The sequence below is a fragment of the Salminus brasiliensis genome, chromosome 23, assembly GCF_030463535.1.
Source record: "Salminus brasiliensis chromosome 23, fSalBra1.hap2, whole genome shotgun sequence".
NCBI classification, from domain to species: domain Eukaryota; kingdom Metazoa; phylum Chordata; class Actinopteri; order Characiformes; family Bryconidae; genus Salminus; species Salminus brasiliensis.
Genome location: NC_132900.1, coordinates 11,098,563 through 11,120,128, shown reverse-complemented (window position 1 = coordinate 11,120,128; position 21,566 = coordinate 11,098,563). Strand labels below are relative to the sequence as shown.

Below are 21,566 nucleotides of genomic sequence, written 5' to 3'. Positions count from 1 at the left end.
GAATGGAATTTCAGTTGAATGCCTGTATAAAATGAAGTTGACATAGGGAATGCCATTAAGCAGCTCTTTAAGCCCTCGTTTCATGTCAGTTTTCAAAATAAGTCAGACGTTCACTCACATCTGGTTACAGAAAATGACTTTAAGCAGCTTCTGTTTCCAGCAATATGTCTACATGTTGCCAGAATTCCTCAGTGGGATGGTAATTAGTGATGTAATGTGATCTAACGCTTATTTAGCACTTGAAGACTATTTCACTAGAAATATTTCCATTTGGGCTATTTATCTAAGGTGAGCAATGGGTGAGCACATTATGGGGCCAATATGAATATGAGGAATAGGTGATACACAGTAGAAAATGTGTTAGTTTGTTCTGTGTTTTTCAGCAGGCAGATGTGTAGTTGTAGCCAGCGAGAGGAATGGCTGGTATGTTTAAATGGTCAGGTCAAGGTGAGGGTATTTCTGCTGTGTTTGAGTACGAGAGGCCAGGTAAGGGTATTCTGGGCAGAAGAGCCAACTGACCTGCTGTGTGTGTCTAGGTGAGTGTGTGAGCATGCATGTGTGCCTGCCTGGGTGTGTGGTCCATTTATGGTCTGCAAGAAGTGGTGCGTGTCTGTGGTTCTGTCTGGACCTAGAGGCATGTGTGTATCTATCTGTGCTTGGTAGGCTGTGGGCTGAGTGGGCATATCTTTTTACCCTTTCAAAGACTGTCTGTTTTTGTAGGAGACACCTCTGAATTTCTGAGGCTCTAAAAAATGAATGTTCCTCAGTGGTGGTTCTTGGCTTGGGTGTATGGTTCCAGGCCAAATCCTAAGATGATATGGAGCTGGAGCTGGTATGGAACATTATATGCAGGTTATTTAAACTTGCATATGGACTTGCTTGCTCTCAGTTAAATAGGTTGTGACACAAAGTGGACTCTAGTAAACAGATAACACTTCTTTCCAATATTTTTTTTTCCTTTTAGTCATACTGTAGCTAAGACTTCCCCTTGCCAGTGTTGCCAGTGCTCGGTGGGTAAAAGCTAGCATATGTTTTGTCCAGGACACATGAAGTGATCCACTGCATTTTTTTTCCAGTCTTTGGCTAATGCAACATCATTGAACAGCTGTATAAGCTGACAGTAGAGCGCTAACCTCAGTTCTTTTACATCAGCTAATAGATGCCCCCACTGCCTAGTACCCAAGGATCCTGCCCACCAGGCTAGAGGAAAGCCAATCATATTCTCTGATACTGCTGACAGTTGCACCAACAGCAATCAAACCTGTGATCTTCTGATGAATGCTTAGATGACTGCACCACTCAAGAGCTCCCAATCTTGGAAAACCCAACAGCTTTAATTGGGCTTTAAATGACAAGCCAATATTTGTACATGAACAATCAGTCTGATGGACAGAATGCTATATGCTATGACCAGACAGTACAAAATCGAAAGACTAAAATGCTAAAATACTAAATACTTGACCAGTCACTTCATAGAGACCTGACACTTGACTCAAACTCACACACCTGAGACTCAAGACTCTGCTTGGCCTCAGCTTTAACTCATATCCCAGAGATTTGAGGCTCTGCATTGTACTTACACTCCATTATCTCAGAAACTCAACTCGACTTGCGTCCCAGAGACTCAAGACTGACACATGCCCAGAAACGCAATGCAGACTCGAATTCAAGACTCTGTTTACATCTTGTTACTTAACATAAGTACAAATGTAAACGCACCCAGGACTCATTTAACCCAGATCCAAATCTGATCACTCAAACCACTTTTGAGCCACATGTTAAAGCAGTGTAAACACATCTGTCTCTCCAAAACACATTTGACAACCAAAACTCATCCCAGCACAACCAAAACACCAGTAATTATTGCCCCACAACAAGCGAATTTGCATATTTTATCCCACACATCAATCAGATTTCAGTCTGACTAACAGGAGAGATCATGAAGTGATGAAGTGACCAGGTGTAATGGGGTCCAAAAGTCTTGAGACATAGATATAAGGCTCAACTCCATCTTTGAGACTCAAGACTTAATTTTGACCCCAACTGCACTCTGATTCACACCCCAGAGACCTAAGACTTGACTCAGATTCACATCCCAGAGACTTAAGTTCAGCTCGTGCCTGACTGACTCCAGACTCAATTTACACCCCAGAGACTCAGGATTCAACTCTGACTTACATGAAGCCATTTGGGAACATCTCTGGCATAAGTCAAAAGAACTAGTTTTGGCACCATTATATGTAATGCAAAGTATGCAGAGATGTTCTGCAGGGTGGGTAACCTCCTCGTCCTCTTGTCCAAGTATCCAAGCCCCAAACCTCCAGCCAGCCTCCAAGCCTTTTTCAGAGCTTGGCCCGGTTCTATGCCAGTTTGAGGTCTGTGAAGCCAAATACTGCAGTCACACGCCTGAGGTCTGGAGAAGTGCAGCGTTGCTGCCCAGTGCTTTGGAGAACTGTTTTCTCTGTCAGCACGAGCCCTCTCAAAGCAAACGCATCAGGTCCAGGTAAACACACTGATGGTTGCCAGCGTATGCCAGCACTTCAAAGAGCCAAGAGGATTCCTGTGAAGGAAGAGAAAGTAATTCCACCATAAATTACTCGCGTTTCCTTTAGAGATTAAAGTTGTGCAAACTTGGTAAAAAAGTAAACTCCGACATATACACCTAGATACCGCACATACACACATACAAGTCCCCAAAAACAGCACGGTCAGGAAATTGTTCAGGTCCCCCTCCACACCCCTAAAGTCAATGTAAAGTTCAGGTAAATATTTGAACCATAACATCATTTACATTCCAGAAAGACTTTGCCCACTTGAAAAAGTCTCTGGATTTCCTTCCAATGGCTAATCTTCTCTCAGACTCCACAGCCTCTGCTCAACAACACCTCCAACTTTGACCCTCAGAATGCATGGGTCATGCTGGTGTGAGCAATGAGAACGGAATTAAGAGCTAATCCAGCCAATTAAGCAGCGGGCATTTGTCACCTGTGGGTGATTAGGAGCGGAGCAAGAGCCCCTAGTCAGGAGGAGCTGAGGGACTGCCTGCTTAGACACAACTGCCTTCAAACCTTCACAACATACTTGCAAGTATAAATGTGTCATTTGAACATATGTATCCAGTTACGGATTCTGTGAGGAAATCACGGATACTGTGATTACTCTGGGGAAGGTCATGTTGTCACGGTGGGTTGTGTCATATTATTCGTGAACATCAAAGCTTGCTTTCTTTTTGATGAGATTTTAACAGGGAACAAGGAACCTGAATCTATATACCATTAGCAGTGATGGTGAGAACATCTGGCAATGCTCTACTAAAGGACATCATTGTCATCAAGGCTTCATGACACCAAGGAGGAAGAAGAAAGAACCACACAGTTGCCATTTGTGCTGCAACACATTGGAGTTTGCCTTCTGTGTTTAAGCCACCCGTGCAGTGAACACACACAAACACACACTAGTGAACAGTGAGCACATGTGCCCAGAGTGGTGGGCACATGTGCTCACGCACCGTTAGGTGTCTTGCTCAAGGCCACTTCAGTCGAGTCATAGATCTTCTGGTGAAAGGTGAATTTTTGACAATTTTAACTTTGAATTTGATATTGAATCTTGTAGTTGTCCTTTCAATTGTCCAGTTTCCAAATTCCAATTTAACTGCTTCAAAAATGACTTGGGATATATATATATATATATATATATATATATATATATATATATATATATATATATATATTCACACTGACTTCCATTGAAAGTTTACATTGAGTTCCAGTTTCATTCTCCTGTAAAGTTGCCGTTTTGGAGATACAGTGTTTTTGCTTGACGCTTAACAATATAACGTTTTAAAAGGGACATTTCCTTCATGAGTAATGGATGCCCCTTCTCCAGTTCTCTAAATGCCATTCTGCTAAGTCACTCTCCTCCAGCCTTGGCAAATGCAACCCTGAGTTTCCCTGGCTTATGTTGGATTGTGTAAGCCATTGTGGTATCTATTAGCAATGGCATGTTGGGTGTTAGGGGGGAGGACCAAGCCCCTAAGAATGCAATGTGTTTCTGAGACCTGCATTGTCATTTGGCATCACCGAACTCTAAACCTCACTGTTAAGAATTCCAGACAGTCTACAGTGGATCACGCACTGAAAAAATGTTGGTCAGTCTAGATGTTATTGGTATTATACTAATTTTAAGTTTCTGTAGAAGAACCACCTTTGGTTCTACAAAACAGTGGTCCTTATCCTTTGTTCTGTTTACACCTGCCATTAAAAAGTGCTTTTATTTAATTTCACATAGCCGCCAGGGGGAAACGCACTCACAATGCATTGTGCTTGGATTACAATCAGAGTCCTCTAATCACATTCGGAGGTGGCCAGAGCCGGATATCGTCCACAAGTGTAAATGGAATGTGTTTTCTGTATCCGGATGCAGTTAGGCAAGCGGAAATACTCTGTCACGAAACACCTGTGGCTCTTGGTTTTTCTCTTGGATCCCAATTTCTGAATCCGGTCAGAGTATATCCAGAGACTAGGGATGCACTGATACCACTTTGTTCTTTCTTATACCAATACTGATATCAGATTTTCAAGTGTCTGTTGACACAGAGTACCGTTACCAACTTAAATAATCAATAGACGGCTGTAAATACTGATATTTAAAGTATGATGTTCCACTTTTTAAAAGTTGTACTTTTTAAAATCTTATTATAGTAAGCTTGAAGGAACATAATTTACTGGTTAAGTATTGTCACATTTGAAATGTTTTAGAAGTACAAAAAATAAAAATGACCACACTGCAGAAACACATGCAAGTAGGGAAGCATAATTGTGTTAAGCTCGACCAAACAGCTTTTTTTTTATCTGGTGTTTTACAATTCACATTTTAGAGCAGTGAAACAATAATGCTTCTGCAGCAATTTCATATTCATGTACAGGTCTCTGTGTAAAAAGATATGAAATTGCTATGTCTGGCCTTTAAACAAGCTGCTTAAACTTAACACCACATGGAAACTAAAAGTGCTAAAAGTTCCATGACTGGCTTTTACTATTTTTTGGTCGTCATACTTCTGAAACCAAACATTTAAAACATAATTATAGGGTGTCAGTAAGCTTCCCGGTATAGGTGCTCTCTACGGCGTAGGTATCGGTACAACACAACCAGATTCTATCCGGATAGAAAGCACATGTAAATGTCAGTTGTAAACAGGCTCTTTATGTGTTTTCCATCAACTCTTGTCTTTGTCTGATTCAGTTCATTTACCCATGATAACACTCCTCATCTGCTGGATCAAGAGTATTAGGCAAAACCAGGACTGGAAAACTCTGCTCTTTCCCAATGGAAGATGGGTTCCTAGAACTGGAAATTAAAGTATGTCCAAGCCAAGAACCATGTAGGATCCTTCACTGTTTAAGAGTGGGATATACAGTAGATTAATGAGCAGTGGTCAGGTGTTGTCCTGTGGCCACATGTCTAGGATTACACAAGATACAAGATACATCTATCTACTAAGATACTGCATGACCGTTTTCTCCACCGCTGGCAAATGTATTGTGGGTCAAACTGGGCTTAGTTAAATTAGCAATCTCATGTGTCATCCTGTATTGCATTACATAAGCCACCTCAAAATGACTGGCAACTGTTGCTGTGGTCTGTGCATGTCGGCAATAAGTACGTAACATGAATCGCATACTGAAGGCACCCATTCTAAAATGTAGGTTAGTTAGATGTTTTTGATTTTGACTATGTTCTTCACTCCTGCATGTCTTATTTACAAGCATGGCTCTTTGAAGAACCATGCATGAAAAGTTTCTTAATGGAACTTTTATTTTTAAGAATGTAATTAAGAAATTGCTTCTGGTAGAGGACCTGGAGCTGACTTACTGGACCTAATTTTTCCATCTCTGTCAGATGATATGGCAAAGCAAGACCTGGCACTGAAAATTACTGAAAAGGAGCCAGATTGTCCTTGAACTTCCTCAAATCCGACTTAAACTCCTAATGAGGCTTAAAGCTTCTTAAACTTCTCTCTGTCATTCTGACTGACTCAATTAAAAGGAAGGAAACAAGGGTGAGACTTAGATGATCGGGCTGAGCAGCAGGGAACACCATGCGTCTTTGGCATTGGCCTCTTTTCCATTGCAGGGCCAAACGGTTCATAAGATTTCTCCATACGTTTAGCGATGGTGCGGACCTGTTAGACCTGTTACGGTTTCTTAATGAATCCCACTCGACTCCAACCACGCTAGTGAGGCCATTTCATAGATGTAGTATACCAAATTAAGTTGGAATCCACTCTGCACTTAGCACCATGCTAATGAATAGTTTTAGCCAAGGACTTAGCATACAAGACAGTCACAAAATCATGACCATAGTCCAGCACAGCTGTCCCTCATCAACCTTTAATACAGAAACCCTGCACTTTGCCTTTAAGTGTTTGCCTGGCATACATAATGCTAGTTTCCACTAAGTGAGCTGGGACGGGCTAACACCACGGTAGTGATGTTGGACAAGTCTGTCAACTGAGCCACGTTAATGCCTTCAATTGATGATGGACAAGTCTGGTAGCTGGGCTGTGGTAACACCGAGGTAACTTGTTGGCTGAGTCCAATAGCTGGACTGTGCTAACACCGCAGTACTAATGATGGATGAGGCCCATAGCTGGCTTGCTATTGCCATGGTAGCGATGATGGATGAGGCCCATAGCCAATAAGCTTTGTTATGCATGTGTACCTTAGGCCACACTTATGACCAATGCACTTAGATACAGTCTCTGCCATTTTCTGAACTGGAAATATAAAGACCCTTAATTTTGTGCACAAAAGTGATGCATATAGATAGCCAATCAGCACATCCCTATATGCGTTCCGAGTAAATGGCCACCCAGACCGACCTTCTGGAAGATTGCACGCTGAGATCCCCTCTACCTGTGTAAGGCCAGCTGTTACCTACCAGTCCGACCAGCAGGCCCCCCACCCACCACCACCCATACCAGACCAGCAGCACACCCTCCTACCACTGCTACCTGTCTAATGACCATGTTAAAACCTAAATGGACTCTTAACTATCTACCACTATTAATATAACCATAGTTCAACACTATTAATATCAACATAGTTCTGACCAGAGGAGGATGGGTCGGGTCCCCCTTGTGAGTCTTGGTTCCTCCCAAGGTTTCTTCCTCCAGCTCTGAAGGAGTTTTTCCTTGCCACTGTCGCTGTTGGCTTGCTCACTTGGGGTCTTTGATCCTTCATGTCTTCTTACAATATTTTCTTTTTGTCTCTGTGTTTTACTAATTACTAATTATGTAAAGCTGCTTTGTGACGACAACATTTGTAAAAAGCGCTATACAAATTGGACATTGACTTTTGACTTTTGACATTGACATTGACAACATTTGACTTGACTTGACTATATCATTAAGACCACAGTGAATAGTTCTGAGGCCCTGAGTACAGTTAGCTAACCATGCTGAGAAAACCAGGCTCAGCCCAGTTTGTAAGAGCTCTGTGCCGAACAACAGTGTTGGGCCCCACCCATTTCTTTCTTACTTTTCATATATCTGATGTGGTTCTTGAAGTCCAAGCATGTGGTTTTGGCCAGAAGTTTCCTTGTAATTTCATTGTAATTCCAAAAATTCTGTAGATTAACATAAACGAAACGTAAACCTGAAATTAAATCAGTTGGCACACCTGGTCTCAGGGACTTGTGGGGCTGCTGGCGATGATTTCCAGCGAAGACTTCAAACCTCTCTAATGGGGAAATGAAGCACTATGATTCATAACATTAAAACCACAGTCCGTAATCCTTCCAGCTGGACGTTGCCTGTTCACACAAATCCAGGACCAGCCCCACCCACCCAAATTCATGTCCTTTAAAAAAAGCAATGACTGACCTTAAATGACCCTAAAGGAACAACTACTTCTGGCTCACCTTTTTTCTGATACACCAATGACACACTTACTGCATTTATGAGATTCCTGGCACTAAAACAGCTGTTGAAACACCAGTTCTACCATTAAAACACACGGTTGGTTAGTACCCCCTGGGCCAGTCCTGAGGCAGCCATGATTCTGTGTCTCCAAGTGTTGGTTTGGACATCAAGCAACTTGGTCTGATTTGCCTTGAAGCTATCCCAACCACAGAACCGTGTTCCAGACTTTTTGCACTGTCCAGTCTGCTGCCAGCGTGACTTAAGCGAAGCCAAATGCCTTGCATGGATGACTCTCTCTCGATCTCTCTGGCTGTCTCTCTTTCTGTCTCTCCTGTCTGTTACTCTGACTGTCTTTCTGTCTCCTGTTGTGTCTCTCTCCCATCTCTCTCATTCCCTCTTTCTTGTACCCTGTTTTTGTCTGTCTTTCTCTTTCATTCTGTCTGTCTGTCTCTCTTCACTCTGTGTTTCTGTCTCTGTCTGTGTCTCTCTCTTTCTGCCTTTCTGTCTTCCTCTGTCTCTCTTTCTGTCTTGCTGTTTCTCTCTGTCTCCTTCTCTCTTAGTTTTTCTGTCTCTCTCTGTCTCCTTCTCTCTTACTCTTTTTGTCTCTCTTTGTCTCCTTCTCACTTACTCTTTCTGTCTTTCTGTCTCTCTCTGTCTCCTTCTCCCTTACTCTTTCTGTCTCTCTCTGTCTCCTTCTCTCTTACTCTTTCTGTTTCTCTCTGTCTCCTTCTCTCTTACTCTTTCTGTCTCTCTCTGTCTCCTTCTCTCTTACTCTTTCTGTCTCTCTCTGTCTCCTTCTCTCTTACTCTTTCTGTCTCTCTCTGTCTCCTTCTCCCTTACTCTTTCTGTCTTTCAGTCTCTCTCTGTGCCTCTCTTTATTTCTCTGTCTCAGTTTGCCTCTATGTCTCTGTCTGTTATTTTGATCGTCTTCATCTTTTTATGTCTCCCTTTCTGTATTTCTCTCCCGCTGACTCTACGTCTCTATGGTCTTGCTGTCTCTGTTCATTTTCTTTCTTACTTTTTTCAGTCTATCTCACTCTCTGACTGTCTTTCTCTTTCTGTCTCACTCTTTCTCTCATCGTCTTTGTCTCTGCATCTTTCTGTCTCTATGTCTCACTCTCCCTTAGTCTCTTTTTGTCTCTCTTTCTCTCTTTGTCTCTTTCTCTTGTCTTTCTGTCAGTGTCTTTTTCTCCTTCTCTGTCTGTCTTTAGCTGTCTCTCTCAATGCCTGTCCAGCTCTCTGTCTTTTTCTCCCTCTTTCTCTCTCACATATTCAGCCTGTGTCTGGCTGGCTGGCTCACTCACACTCTTCTTCTTCTCACACTGCCTCTCTTTCTCGCCCTCTCTTGCTTTTTTTATTTTAGTCATTGTTTTTCTCATTTCTCCTGATACTACCCAATATACCCCCCCGCCCCCATCTACTCAGTTCTATTACGAGAGGTAAGAGATTGTGGAGAAAGAGAAGAAAGACTAAACTAAGGGAAGGAAAGAGGCAGACAAGAGGAGGGATAGAGAGAGAGAGAGAGTTGGGAGAGCATAGGGGGACAGAGGTCAGTTATGACTTCACTCCGATGGGACACACAGCAGCTGGTGTGTCCTGGATAATTAAGCCACGGTGATGCGTCGCCAGGGCATGCGGAGAGAGAGAGAGAGAGAGAGAGAGGGAAAGAGAGAGTGTGGGCGAGAGCTATCCACCCCTATTGTGTTTCAGGGCTGGATTTGGAACGGGTGGCACAAGGCTTGGTTTGGGGTTGAGGAGGGATAGTGAGAGAGAGCTCGAGAGACATTTCTTGGAGTCGAGTTTCATCGCATTGGCCCCTATCTCACTTCTCTACACCCCCCCCCCCCACCCCACCCCCTTCGCTGAGGACCAAGGTGCTGCTGCGTGTGATCCTGGGCCTCACTTGCCAAGAGGTCCAGTACCACAGCAGCTAATTCTGTCTGTGATGTCAGTATAGTGTGCATGTGCGCATGTGCTTAACCCTTATAGGTCAGGCATTGCCAGTCATAACAAAAGCATGTTTATAAATCTCATAATTAATAATGATAGAGTAACTGATTACAGTGGTTTGACCACTCACTATCTCATGATGTCCCCAGACTGGGAGGCTTTGACAATGGAGCACTGATCCCTTGCTTGGATATGGACTTACAATCCCCTCACACTTGATGAGCAGGCAGTAAGGCTGTTGGGCCACCCTTGAGCTGTAAAATTACAGTTCTAAGTGAAATTACCTTACCACAGAAATGGACATGCCTTCACAGCTCTAGACAGGCACATCAGTCTAACTCAAGAGACAGAAGGTTTGAATCCCATCAACGAGACAGCTCAACAAGACAGTAGTCTGAGAATAGAAAGGCCTCACTCCATCTGATTGGGAAAGTCTAACCTGCAGATAGAAAAAAAAAAAAACAGTAAAAGTGGCTTAGGTGGACTACACAGACTAAACGTCCTGACCCCGTAATGCTCTAAGGCTAAAATGTATTACGCAGTAACTACAGGGACTTCTGTACAAACTGGTGGGGCTATTCTTTTCTTATTACAAGTATGAACACTTTCAGCCTGATATTGAGCTGCTTAAGGGGTTAAACCATTTTTAACTAGTTTCAGTTACAGCTCATTTACTTAAAATGTATTGTTGATCAAACTGATTTGCAGGAGTACAAAATGTGAGTTGACTAAACTAAAATAAAAAAACTAAACTAAACTCAAAAACACTCTGTAATGAGTTGACTTAAATTTGTATTTTAAGGGAACGAAAGGTTGCTTGTTCGATCCCCAGGACCAGTATCTAAATGTAGTTGCAGATTATCAAGCCTTAGAGTGTCTTATACCCCGAGATCCGACCCATCGAGGCATGGACTCCACAAAACCTCATCTTGTGGTATCTGGCACAGAGCATTTGCATCAGATTCTTGTAGGTCCTTTAAGTTGTGAGGTGCCACCTCCATGGATTACATCAATGAGCCTTAGAATCGCCCGTTCACTGGTTGTTCTTTCTTGGAGTACTTTTGGTAGATACTGACCACTGCATATCATGAGCACCTGATACAAGACAACAAGACCTGCCTGATGGTTTGGAGATGTTCGGCCCCAGTCAACTGGCTCAGATCCTTTTGCTTGCCCATTTTAACGCTTTATCACCTTCAAGAACCGACTACACTTGCTGCCCAATATATTCCACCCCTTGAAAGATACCGCTGTAGATGAAGATTCATTTAAAGTCCATGTTTTTCACTTCACCTGTCAGTGGTGCTAATGTTATGGCTGATTGATGTAGCTATGATTGTAAAGGGTTAAAAGAGAAAACTACATTTACTTAGTTTAGTGTAATCAATGACTTTACTTGACTATACTTACTATACTACATACAGCAAATTAATACAACAAAATGTAATCAGCGTTTAGTAAACCGTAGTAAACTGTGCCTCTACAGAAGCTGGGTGGGTATGTGTTAAGTGTCTGGAATGTCTAAGGAATGTAAATGTCTAGCTGTTTAAGAGTTAATAAGAGTTAGCATAATAAAAGGGAGAGGGCTGGCATTATTTGGTTGGCAGCACGAAGTGTCCCTTACTGCCCTTCTATGTGTGTGCGTGCGTGAGTGAGTGTGTGGACGACAGCCCTAATTTAAGGGTCTCCGATAGCATGCAGCATTAGATCATCACCCTAATGAGGATATGAAAAAGATATTAATAGGGTCTTATGGCTAAGCTGGTACATAAAATGATATGACTGTCCGCTGTGATAAACTGGGTTCAGTGGGCTGCTAGGAGGATGTCTCATGCTGTGTCACTATGTTAAACACTGTGTAACATATTGTGTGAAATGAAACTGAACACTGGATTCTTCTTCTCTCTGTCTGTCTGTGTGTGTGTGTCACTCTCTTTCTCATGTTCAGATGTGGATCTGTTGGTGTGCAAGCATGATGGGCCATCCTGCTGTACTCGTAAGATGGAGGAGAGCTATAGAGTGGCAGTGGAGAGGGAGACTGTGCAGAACATCAGGTCTTACAGCTTCGAACTCAAGTTTCTGCTCTCAGGACATGCTACTGCCTTGCAAGGTATGGATAGATGGGTGGATGGTTGAAAAGATGGATGGACAAACTGACAGAATGATGATTTAATGCCTGACTGTTAGAGAGATGGGTGTGTGGACTCATGGATGGAGTTAGGGATGATTATATGGATGATTGGATGCATGGATGGATGGAGGGATATATGGAGGGAGGGATGAATGAATGGAATGAGTTATGAATGATTGGATGGGTGGAGGGATATATGGAGGGAGGGATGAATGAATGGGATCAGTTATGAATGATTGAATGGGTGGAGGGATATATGGAGGGAGGGATGAATGAATGGAACAACTGACTTTGTAATGGGTAAATCCATTGGTAGATGGTTGAATGGAATACTGAGTAATGGGTGCATGGAGGGATGGATGGAGTTTATAGATGGGTGGAGTGACTGAACAAGTGATAAGTGGTCAACCAGGATTTCTGGTTGGCACGCGTGGTGATGTTTTTCACATCTTCCACACATTTGGATATGAATCTAGTCACAAGTCCAGCATACTCCCCCAGTATGATGTGTTCATTGACAGTAGGAGCCTCTTTGAACACATTCGAAACAGTCCTGATATGCTGATACCGCTCCCTCTGGCCAGGTTCTTACCTGCTTTACAGATGGCTTGCCTCTGGTTAGCAGTGGCTTGAATGCTGGAAACAGCATCACAGAGAGATGGTCTGAATTTCCAAGGTGGGGGTTGGGTGCCTTCCTGAATGCCCGCTTGATGTTTGTGTGGACCCGGTCAAGTGTATTTTCACCCCTGGTTGGAAAGTGCACATATTGGTGGTAATGCGGTAAAAGTGTCTTCAAGTTTGCCTGATCGAAGTCTCCCGCAATAATGTAAACAGAGTCTGGGTTGGCGTTTTGCATCGTGCTGATAGACTGGTACAGTGTAGAAAGTGCTTCTTTTTTGTTAGCACTGGGGGCTATATAGACAGCTATAATGTAAACAGCTGCGAATTCCCATGGCAAGTAGAATGGTCTAGATTTTTGTGTCAGGAACTCTAGATATATCTTCCGAACAATGACTTGAAATGACAATGAAGATTGTAGCGTTAGTGCACAAGCTGTTACTAATGTAGACACAAACACCACCTCCCCAAGATTTGCCACTGAGAACATTAAACAGCACCAATCCACACGGAATGCTGTTAGCCCATCCAGGCGAATGCACTAGTTTAACCATGTTTCTGTAAAAACAAAGACACAACAGTCTCTCACCGTGCAATTGGTGGTTAAATCCAGACTCAGATAGTCCATTTTGGGTCTTCTCAGTGTAGAAAGGCCAGTTTGCAGAGTGTTTTGGTTTCCAAAGCTGGTAAACCACTCGATAACTTGTCGGTTGAGACAGATTTATGAGCTGAGTCCAAGCAGACTACAACAACTATAGACTAGTCTCATATTCGTCTGTGTCAGAGTACATTTAGTGTAAAATGCACATTGCTAACAGGAGCTGGAGTAGTCGCTTCCACACAGGGATCCGCCATCTTTAATTAATCTATCCAATCAAGGTGCAGGGATAGAAGGAGTAATGGATTAATGTTACTGCTGACCAAGTAATGGTTAAATCCATTGTTAGATGGATAGATGGTATATCTAACTGAGGGATGCTCCATCCATCCCTCCATCCATCCATCCATTGTTCCAGTTCCCAGTTCCATTCAGATTGTTGGGTGGAATGACTGGTGGGCAGATTGGCAGATATAAGGATGGATGGATAGAAGGAACAATTAAGTAAGAGATGGATGGGTGGATGGATAAAACAACTGGTGGATTGACAGAGAGGATAGACTAACTAATTGGTTGGTGGGTGGATTGGTGCACGATTGGAGTAACAAATAACTTATAGCTGGGTGGATTAGTAGAGGAATGAATGGATGGGTGGATGGATGGATGGGTGGGTGGGTGGATTGAAGGGTAGATGGATGCTGAAACAAAATTATTCCAGTGATCAGAAAAAAAGAAGAATGAGAAAAATGTCAGATTTACTGTGCAGTAAATATTCACTGAGCATCGAATTGAGCGGAGATGGAAGGATTGGCTGGCAAACAGATGAACCAATGGACAGACACATGGTGGACGACTTTGGCTAACAGTTGGTTCGATGGGTGGTTGACATTATGTTTGTGCAGTAAAGTGGGTTCAAACAGCGTGGACTAACTGACAAACGTTGTCAGGCTGGTTCATTGTGTATATCAAGCCCCCTACCACAAAAAGCACTCATGTTGCATATAAATGATCCCAAACCCCATGTTTCTTCACAGTGGAGTAGCCGCTGTTCTGATCAGTGACCAAACACAACAATGAAAAACACAATACTTTCTCTGTTTCTGTGTTTTCACAGAGCTCAGGTCTATCCCACTGGGGCACTGTCTCTTCAGCCAAATGCTTCTTTCAGAGTTTATGGGTCTGGCTGGCTCCTGATTGGCTGAATACACAGATGCTAATCTTGGTGCTTGTGGTTTGGCTGCTTGGGATTGGTGGAGGGGGTGCAGAAGATTTATTCTTTGAGGTTTTGGCTAATGATAATTAGTTGGCATTAGCTGTGTGTGATTGGCTGAGTCAGTACAGATGGTTTGATAGGTGTGGTTTTTGCCTGTGTGACTAGTGGAGAGTTTTAACTCCATAGTTGCATTTGATTTGCAACCAGGTGACTAAATGAGCACAGTGAAGGTGGTGCACACTCAGTGTCAAGCTTTGTGCCCCTTAGTTTGCTAATAATGGACAGTTACAGAAGCTGGAAAAGCATGTGGATGACCAACATAATATCTAGTGGTGTTTTTTTTTATCTGTTGGCATTTATGCTGGGGCATAAATTGAGGATAAGGCATAAATTGAGGGATGGTTGGTTGGATGGATGAAAGAAGGGATGACTGAGAATGTACTGGGTGCAACTACTGGCAGACAGATGAATGGATGGGCAGAAGTAAAAACTCGCCAATTGATATGTGGATGGATTGGTAGAGGAATGGCTGGATGGAGAGGTAGATGCATAAACTGATTGATGGATGTTTGGATGAATGGATGGTTGGATGAAACAACTGGTAGAGTGGTATGTGGGTGGATTGGTAGATGGATGGATAGATGGATTAGTTCCTGATTAGGTTCATAGGTTCATAAATGGGTAACCTGTAAGAGTGCTTGAGCCCAGGCTACAAGCATATTGTACAGCTATTGGCCCCATTAGCCCATGGTCATCTCAGACCTTCTAACAAGTGGCCAAAGTAAGATTTGCTGGGCCAGCACTTGTCTCTTCAGCTGGGGAGGAATGGTAATTAAAATGTTGTTTATAACTCCTGAGACTTGCACAGAATTACATAAACAGCTGCTATGTAAACATGCAAGGTCAGATGTTACTACATAACTTTGGAAATGAAACCATCTTTAAGCCTGAAGGCTGTTCTTTTTCATTTCCTCCATTGTGGACTTTCCCACTGCCGTTTAAAGAGAAGTGGACTGATTTAAAGGAAGAGTAAGAAATTTTATTTTCATATACACCGAGTCAGCCATAACATTATTCCCACATGCGTAATGTTGAGTAGTCCCCCTCAGGCCACCACAACAGACCTGACCATTTGCAGTATGGACTTCACAAGACCTCTGAAGGCGTCCTGTGGTATCTGCCACCAAGGCGTTAGCAGCAGATGCTTTAAGTCCTGAATGTTGTGAGCCATGACCCTGTTGTTGGTTCATCAGTTGTCTTTTTTTCAGAAACACTTTTCGTAGATACCAACCACTGCTTACCCAAAAAAACACAATAACTGTCTTGTGGGTGAGATGTTCTGAGGCAGTCGTCTAGCCATCAGAATTAACATTAGCTCCTGTTAAAGTGGCTCAGATCCTTATGCTTGGCCATTTTTATTGTGTTTAACACATTGCCTTCAAGAACTGACTGTTCCTAATATATCCCACCCCTTAACGGATACATATACAGATATATTTTTACATTTTTGACATAATATGAATCTGGCAGTTGTTCTTTACATTGTGTAATTGTGTACATAACTTTCATGATGAGCAGACGAGTAGAAATGCTCCAAATGACCTGCAATACAATCTTTTTATTAAGGTTTTTCCCTTCTACTGTAAAATATTCATTTTGGAGGCACAAAAGTTTTTTTGAGACAGTAACAGTATTTTATATCTTCAGCTGTTGTAATGCGACGTATTATTTTGAAAAATGACTGATCCCACCAATGAGACGGCAGTCTAGGCATGCAGGATTACTCTGGGATCTACTGTGTGCAGCAACACGACCAAAGATCAATTAGCAATCATTGAGGTATGTGAAGATCCCACCGCTTCCTGCTTAAGCCTCCAGCGGCCTGCAGTGTGCAAGCTTGTTCTGGTGCATGTTAGCGGAAAGCTTCAGCTGAAAGTGAGCGCTCCCGCGAGTCGTGGAGCTTTAACGAGCTGGTCAGTGCTCCGCCACCTCCTGTTTGCTTTGGCAGGCCAAGCTGGCCACTGCTGATGCTCACTACACGCTCATTCATGTGTGTCCGCCCCTGTGTGAGTGAATGAATGCTGAAACATAATTAGAGAGACGCACACATATTCAAGCTTATACACACATTCAGAGACGCTCATGCAAGCCCCAATTCAGAAAGCAGAAAGGAACTTATGCACACACTCAAGCGTGAATTCAAAGACGTGCGCGCACACACTAATTTGTAAAAAGAAAAATGCTGTTGTGGATTAGCCCTGTTTCTCACTGGTCAGAAAAAAAATATATAATAAATATTTATTTATTCATTAATTCATTTATTTATTTAATAATTATTTTTTCAAATTTATTTATTTAATCTATTTTCTTCCAATTTGGTACTGCCAATTAACCCACCCGGCACTAGCAATGCTCCCGGCATTATGAGGGTAACGGATCCTTCCTCTGCTACATTCCAAGCCAGACGCCACCTCTTTTCAAACTGCCACTGATCGCCAGGCAGCTGGCACGCTCAAAGGAAGTGCCGGATCTACTGCTCCAACACACCAGCTAACAGACGCTTGTGCCGGCCAACACCGCTTTAAGAGTGATGAGGGGAAACAGCGCCATCTACCCACTTGATTGCGCTCTCTCAAACTCTGGCCACTGATGGCAAAACTCGCAATCCCTGGGCTATAGTGGAAGCGCATTTGACGGTCAGGGCATGTTTGTCCTGAAAATACAAAATGCTGAAGATGTATAGATTTTATTCCGAGTCGTTTTGGACACGGGCACAGCCAGCCACACCTTTTTTTTCCCGAACTGCCGCCAATGCCAACTAGCAGACGCCAGTGGCTGCCAGTGCCCCACTAGAGTGATGTGGGGGATAGCGCCATCTACTCCCCACCCTAGAGAGAGAAAGGCCAAGCAGCATGGCTAGCAGCGTGATTGGGATATGAACCAGCGATTCTCTGATCACAGTGACAGGGCCTTAGTCTGCTGGACCACCCGAGGTCCCCCAACACACTTCCTGGTAAATAATATTTGTCTACCTATTTTTTTAAGACATTACTTCTTTTAACACACTGTAATCACTCCTGTCTCTCTATCCCTTCCTCCTTCCTTCCTTTAGAGCTTCCAATTGAAAAACACACGCACACTTTATTCACTCCACAGAACACACACATACAGACGTTTTCCCTCTCACCCTTTTTTTTTTGTTTGGTCAAAGTTAAGTCTCTAAGCGTTGTCACATTAAGTTTGTGTTACAGCGTAAGAAGTATGCTGGGAATGCATGGAGACTGGTCATATGTCATCAGAGCCGGAAAAGAAATCAGGAATGTTAAAACAATAGAGGTGATTACAGTGTTCTCACAGCGAACTTGCCTTTTATGGCTTGGATAAATGAGGGATCAGCAAGAACGGGGTGGAGGAGGTGTTTAAAAGGCTAGTGACATGACTGTGATGTTATGGTTAATGGGCAATGGGAGCTTTACTCATCAGATGCTGCTGAGGTCAAGGCTGTAGAAGAGGCCTGGAGAGACATAGAGGACACAGACATTGTTCCTGGAGCAAATACACCATCGCATAGACACGCACACATACTTTTCATAACAAAAACCTAGCCATGCATTTGCAGGATCTTGGGAACTAAACAGGGTGGGGAACTGTTGGCTGACTTTTAGCTTGATACTTTGCCTTCTCTAACACTAACCACTAACCCCTAATGAACAAATGAGTTCAATCAATGGGAGTTTTACCAGTAAAATCACCAAATTCTGCAGGAATACCACAAACATTGTTTAACAAAGGTTGTGTTTCAAATAACTAACTAAAATCGTACCCGTTTAGAGGATAAAGCCTCATATCTGAGAGCACAAGGTAGAGTGAATGGTTTTAGGAGTGTTTTCCACTCCGTTTTTAGACACATTTAGTAGCCTGGTATCCAGAATTGCTTGCTCTCCCTTGTAAACAAACTCAGAGTCACTAATCTTGCAACTTTGGTGGGCTTGTTTTTTCCCCACCTGTTTTCACCAACCAATAAGCTCCCACAGCGCCCCCACCCTGTCACTCTCTTTAATGCACACTGGTAGCATGAGCTTATTTGGCCATGTATTAGATTCGGAACAGCAGTCTGAGACATCAGACCAAGCTTAATTTTGTAATTCTATCAACAATTTAAATACTGCTGTATGGTTATACCTCCCAACCCTAATGTACACAGTGCAAATTGTGTGGATACAAGCACCTCTTAGTAGTTTTCATGCTGAGTGTGTGTGTGTGTGGCAAGCTGTATAGCTCACTGGTTGATTATTAGGCTCAAGACTTAGCACAGTGTTTAATTATTTTGAGAATTAAGCAGATGAAGCGGCAGGTGGGAATTGTGTTTTTCCATATTCTGTTATGTACTATCCAGATGACTGGATGAGTCGTTACTTGTTGGTGACTTGGTGAGAACGCTATAATAAGAAGAAATATTGCCCTTAGAAGTCTAGACTTTTTGGACCAGATTCCTGAAAGTCACCTCAAGATTTACCATGATGTTATAAGCAAACAGTGGCATGAAAACATACAGTGCCCTCCATAATTATTGGCACCCCTGGTTAAGATGTGTTCTTTAGCTTCTAATAAATTGAGTTTTTTTCTAAATAAGATAGGACCACGATGGAAAAAAGAGTAAAATCCAACCTTTAACTCAAGTGAATTTATTCAGTAGGAAAAAAATCCCACATTAAGAAATAATTGTTTAACATCAAATCACGTGTGCCACAATTATTGGCACCCCTGATGTTAATACTTTGTACAACCCCCTTTTACCAACAAAACAGCACCTAATCTTCTCTTATAATGTTTCACAAGATGGGAGAATACAGATGGAGGGATCTTTGACCATTCCTCTTTGCACAATCTCTCTAAATCATCCAGTGACCTGGGTCCTCTCCTCTGCACTCTCCTCTTCAGCTCACCTCACATGTTTTCAATGGGGTTGAGGTCTGGGGACTGAGATGGCCATGGGAGGAGCTTGATTCTGTGTGTGGTGACCCATTTCTGTGTAGATTTGGCCATATGTTTTGGGTCATTATCTTGCTGAAAGACCCAGTGACGACCCATCTTCAGCTTTTGGGCAGAAGCCACCAGATTTTGTTTTAAAATGTCCTGGTATTTCAAAGCATTCATGATGCCATGCACCCTAACAAGGTTCCCAGGGCCTTTGGAAGAGAAACAGGCACACAGCATCACTGATCCTCCCCCATATTTCACAGTGGGCATGAAGTGCTTTTCTGCATACTCAGCTCTTGTGTTACGCCAGACCCACTTAGAGCATTTGTTGCCAAAAAGCTCCATCTTAGTTTCATCTGACCAAAGCACACGGTCCCAGTTGAAGTTCCAGTACTGCTTAGCAAACTCCAAACGTTTGCGTTTATGATTGTGAGTGAGAAAAGGTTTTTTCCGTGCATGCCTCCCAAACAGCTTGTTGGCATGCAGATAGCGCCTGATGGTTGTTTTGGAGACTTTGTGACCCCAAGAAGCTACCATTTGTTGCAATTCTGTAACAGTGAGCTTTGGAGACCTTTTTATTTCTCTTATCATCCTCCTCACTGTGCGTGGTGTCAAAATAAACTTGCGTCCTCGTCCAGGCTTGTTTACCACTGTTCCAGTTGTTTTTTTAATAATTCCTCTGACAGTAGATATGGACAAGTGTAGGTGAGTGGCTATCTTCTTGTAGCCATTGCCTGACTTGTGGAGGTCAACACACATCTGCCTTACTTGAATGGTATGTTCCTTTGTCTTTCCCATGTTGAAGAGAAATGGCCTCTGTGTCACATCATATTTATACCCCAGGGAAACAGGAAGTTGTGAATTACTAATTAAATGTTCCTACATACTCATACAACTTCGTAAACTACTGTAGAAATGACAGAAATACTTTAATTACATTTATTTCCTAAGAAATTTCAGGGGTGCCAATAATTGTGGAACAGGTGATTTTATGAAGAATAATTATTTTACTCTTTTTTCCATCGTGGTCCTATATTATTTAGAAAAAAAACTCTTTTATTAAATTTATTAGAAGCTAAAGAACACATCTTAACCAGGGGTGCCAATAATTATGGAGGGCACTGTATAAGCTTGTTCATAACGATCAATTCTAGTGTTTTACCATTTGTATTTTTCCTTCATTTGCATGAGCATTCAACGATTCATAGATCAGCTCTGAAAATTCCACTTCTACTACACCTACTCATTCATGCAATTATCTAATCAGCCAATCATGTGGCAGCAGTGCAATGCAATAGCAAAAAAACAATCTATAAAATCATGCACAAATCATGGGCCAGCAGCCTTAGCTAATCATTCTTATCAACCATCGCCATTTCAGTATTTTTGAGCATGGGATGCTGGTATGTTGGTATCAGACAGACTGCTTTGAGAGTTTCTAGAACTGCTGATCTCTTGGGATTTTCAGCACAACTGCCTCTAGAGTTGGTGTCTAGAGAATGGTCATAAAGTAAAAACAGCCAGTGAGCGACAGTTTGGCAGACGGAAATTGTTGTTGATTAGAGAGATCAACAGAGAATGGTCACACTGGTTGGAGCTGACAGTACCTCAGATAAACCACTTCATACAATTCTGATGAGCAGTACAACACAGACAATATCGAAGCAAATGACCTACAACATCCGAAGGCCATGTCAAGTTCCGCTTCTGTCAGCTAAAAACAGAAAGCTGAGGCTGCAGAGGGCCTCTTCTAGCCTGGTCTGATTAATCCTCAGAATCTGGGGTGGAGGATTCCTAGTTGGTCTTCTCAGCCTGCTGGACACCTTTGCGATATGGTAGAACAGAAGATTCACAACATGAAAGTGCTCCTGAAAAATCGCTTGGACAAGAATCTCAAAGGAATGCTTTCAAGATCTTGTGAAATCTATGCCATGAGGCCTTGAGGGTGTTTTTTTTGAGAGCATAGGGGAGACCTTAAGCAGTATTTCTTTTCAAATTGTCCCTAAAAGTTACTACAAATTTATTTGTTACAGTTAAAACTTAAAAGTTCTCTTTTTTAGACCTATCTTCTATGAATTATTGCCAGTCAGACTTTTGAGCCACACACTAATTAATGAAGCTTAGACTGTCTGATCTTTGCACTAATGTTGTTGCG

The 21,566-nt window shown here is 42.5% G+C and overlaps 1 protein-coding gene across 1 annotated transcript in view; it reads left to right on the top strand.

The window, feature by feature from the left end:
• The window catches only part of gpc5c (glypican 5c), a 241,227-nt gene that overhangs the window by 14,872 nt on the left and 204,789 nt on the right, over nt 1–21,566 (top strand). Inside the window, exon 2 of the mRNA XM_072669083.1 lies at nt 11,820–11,981. Coding sequence (XP_072525184.1) covers nt 11,820–11,981 — 162 coding nt within the window. The remainder of the gene's footprint in view (nt 1–11,819; nt 11,982–21,566) is intronic.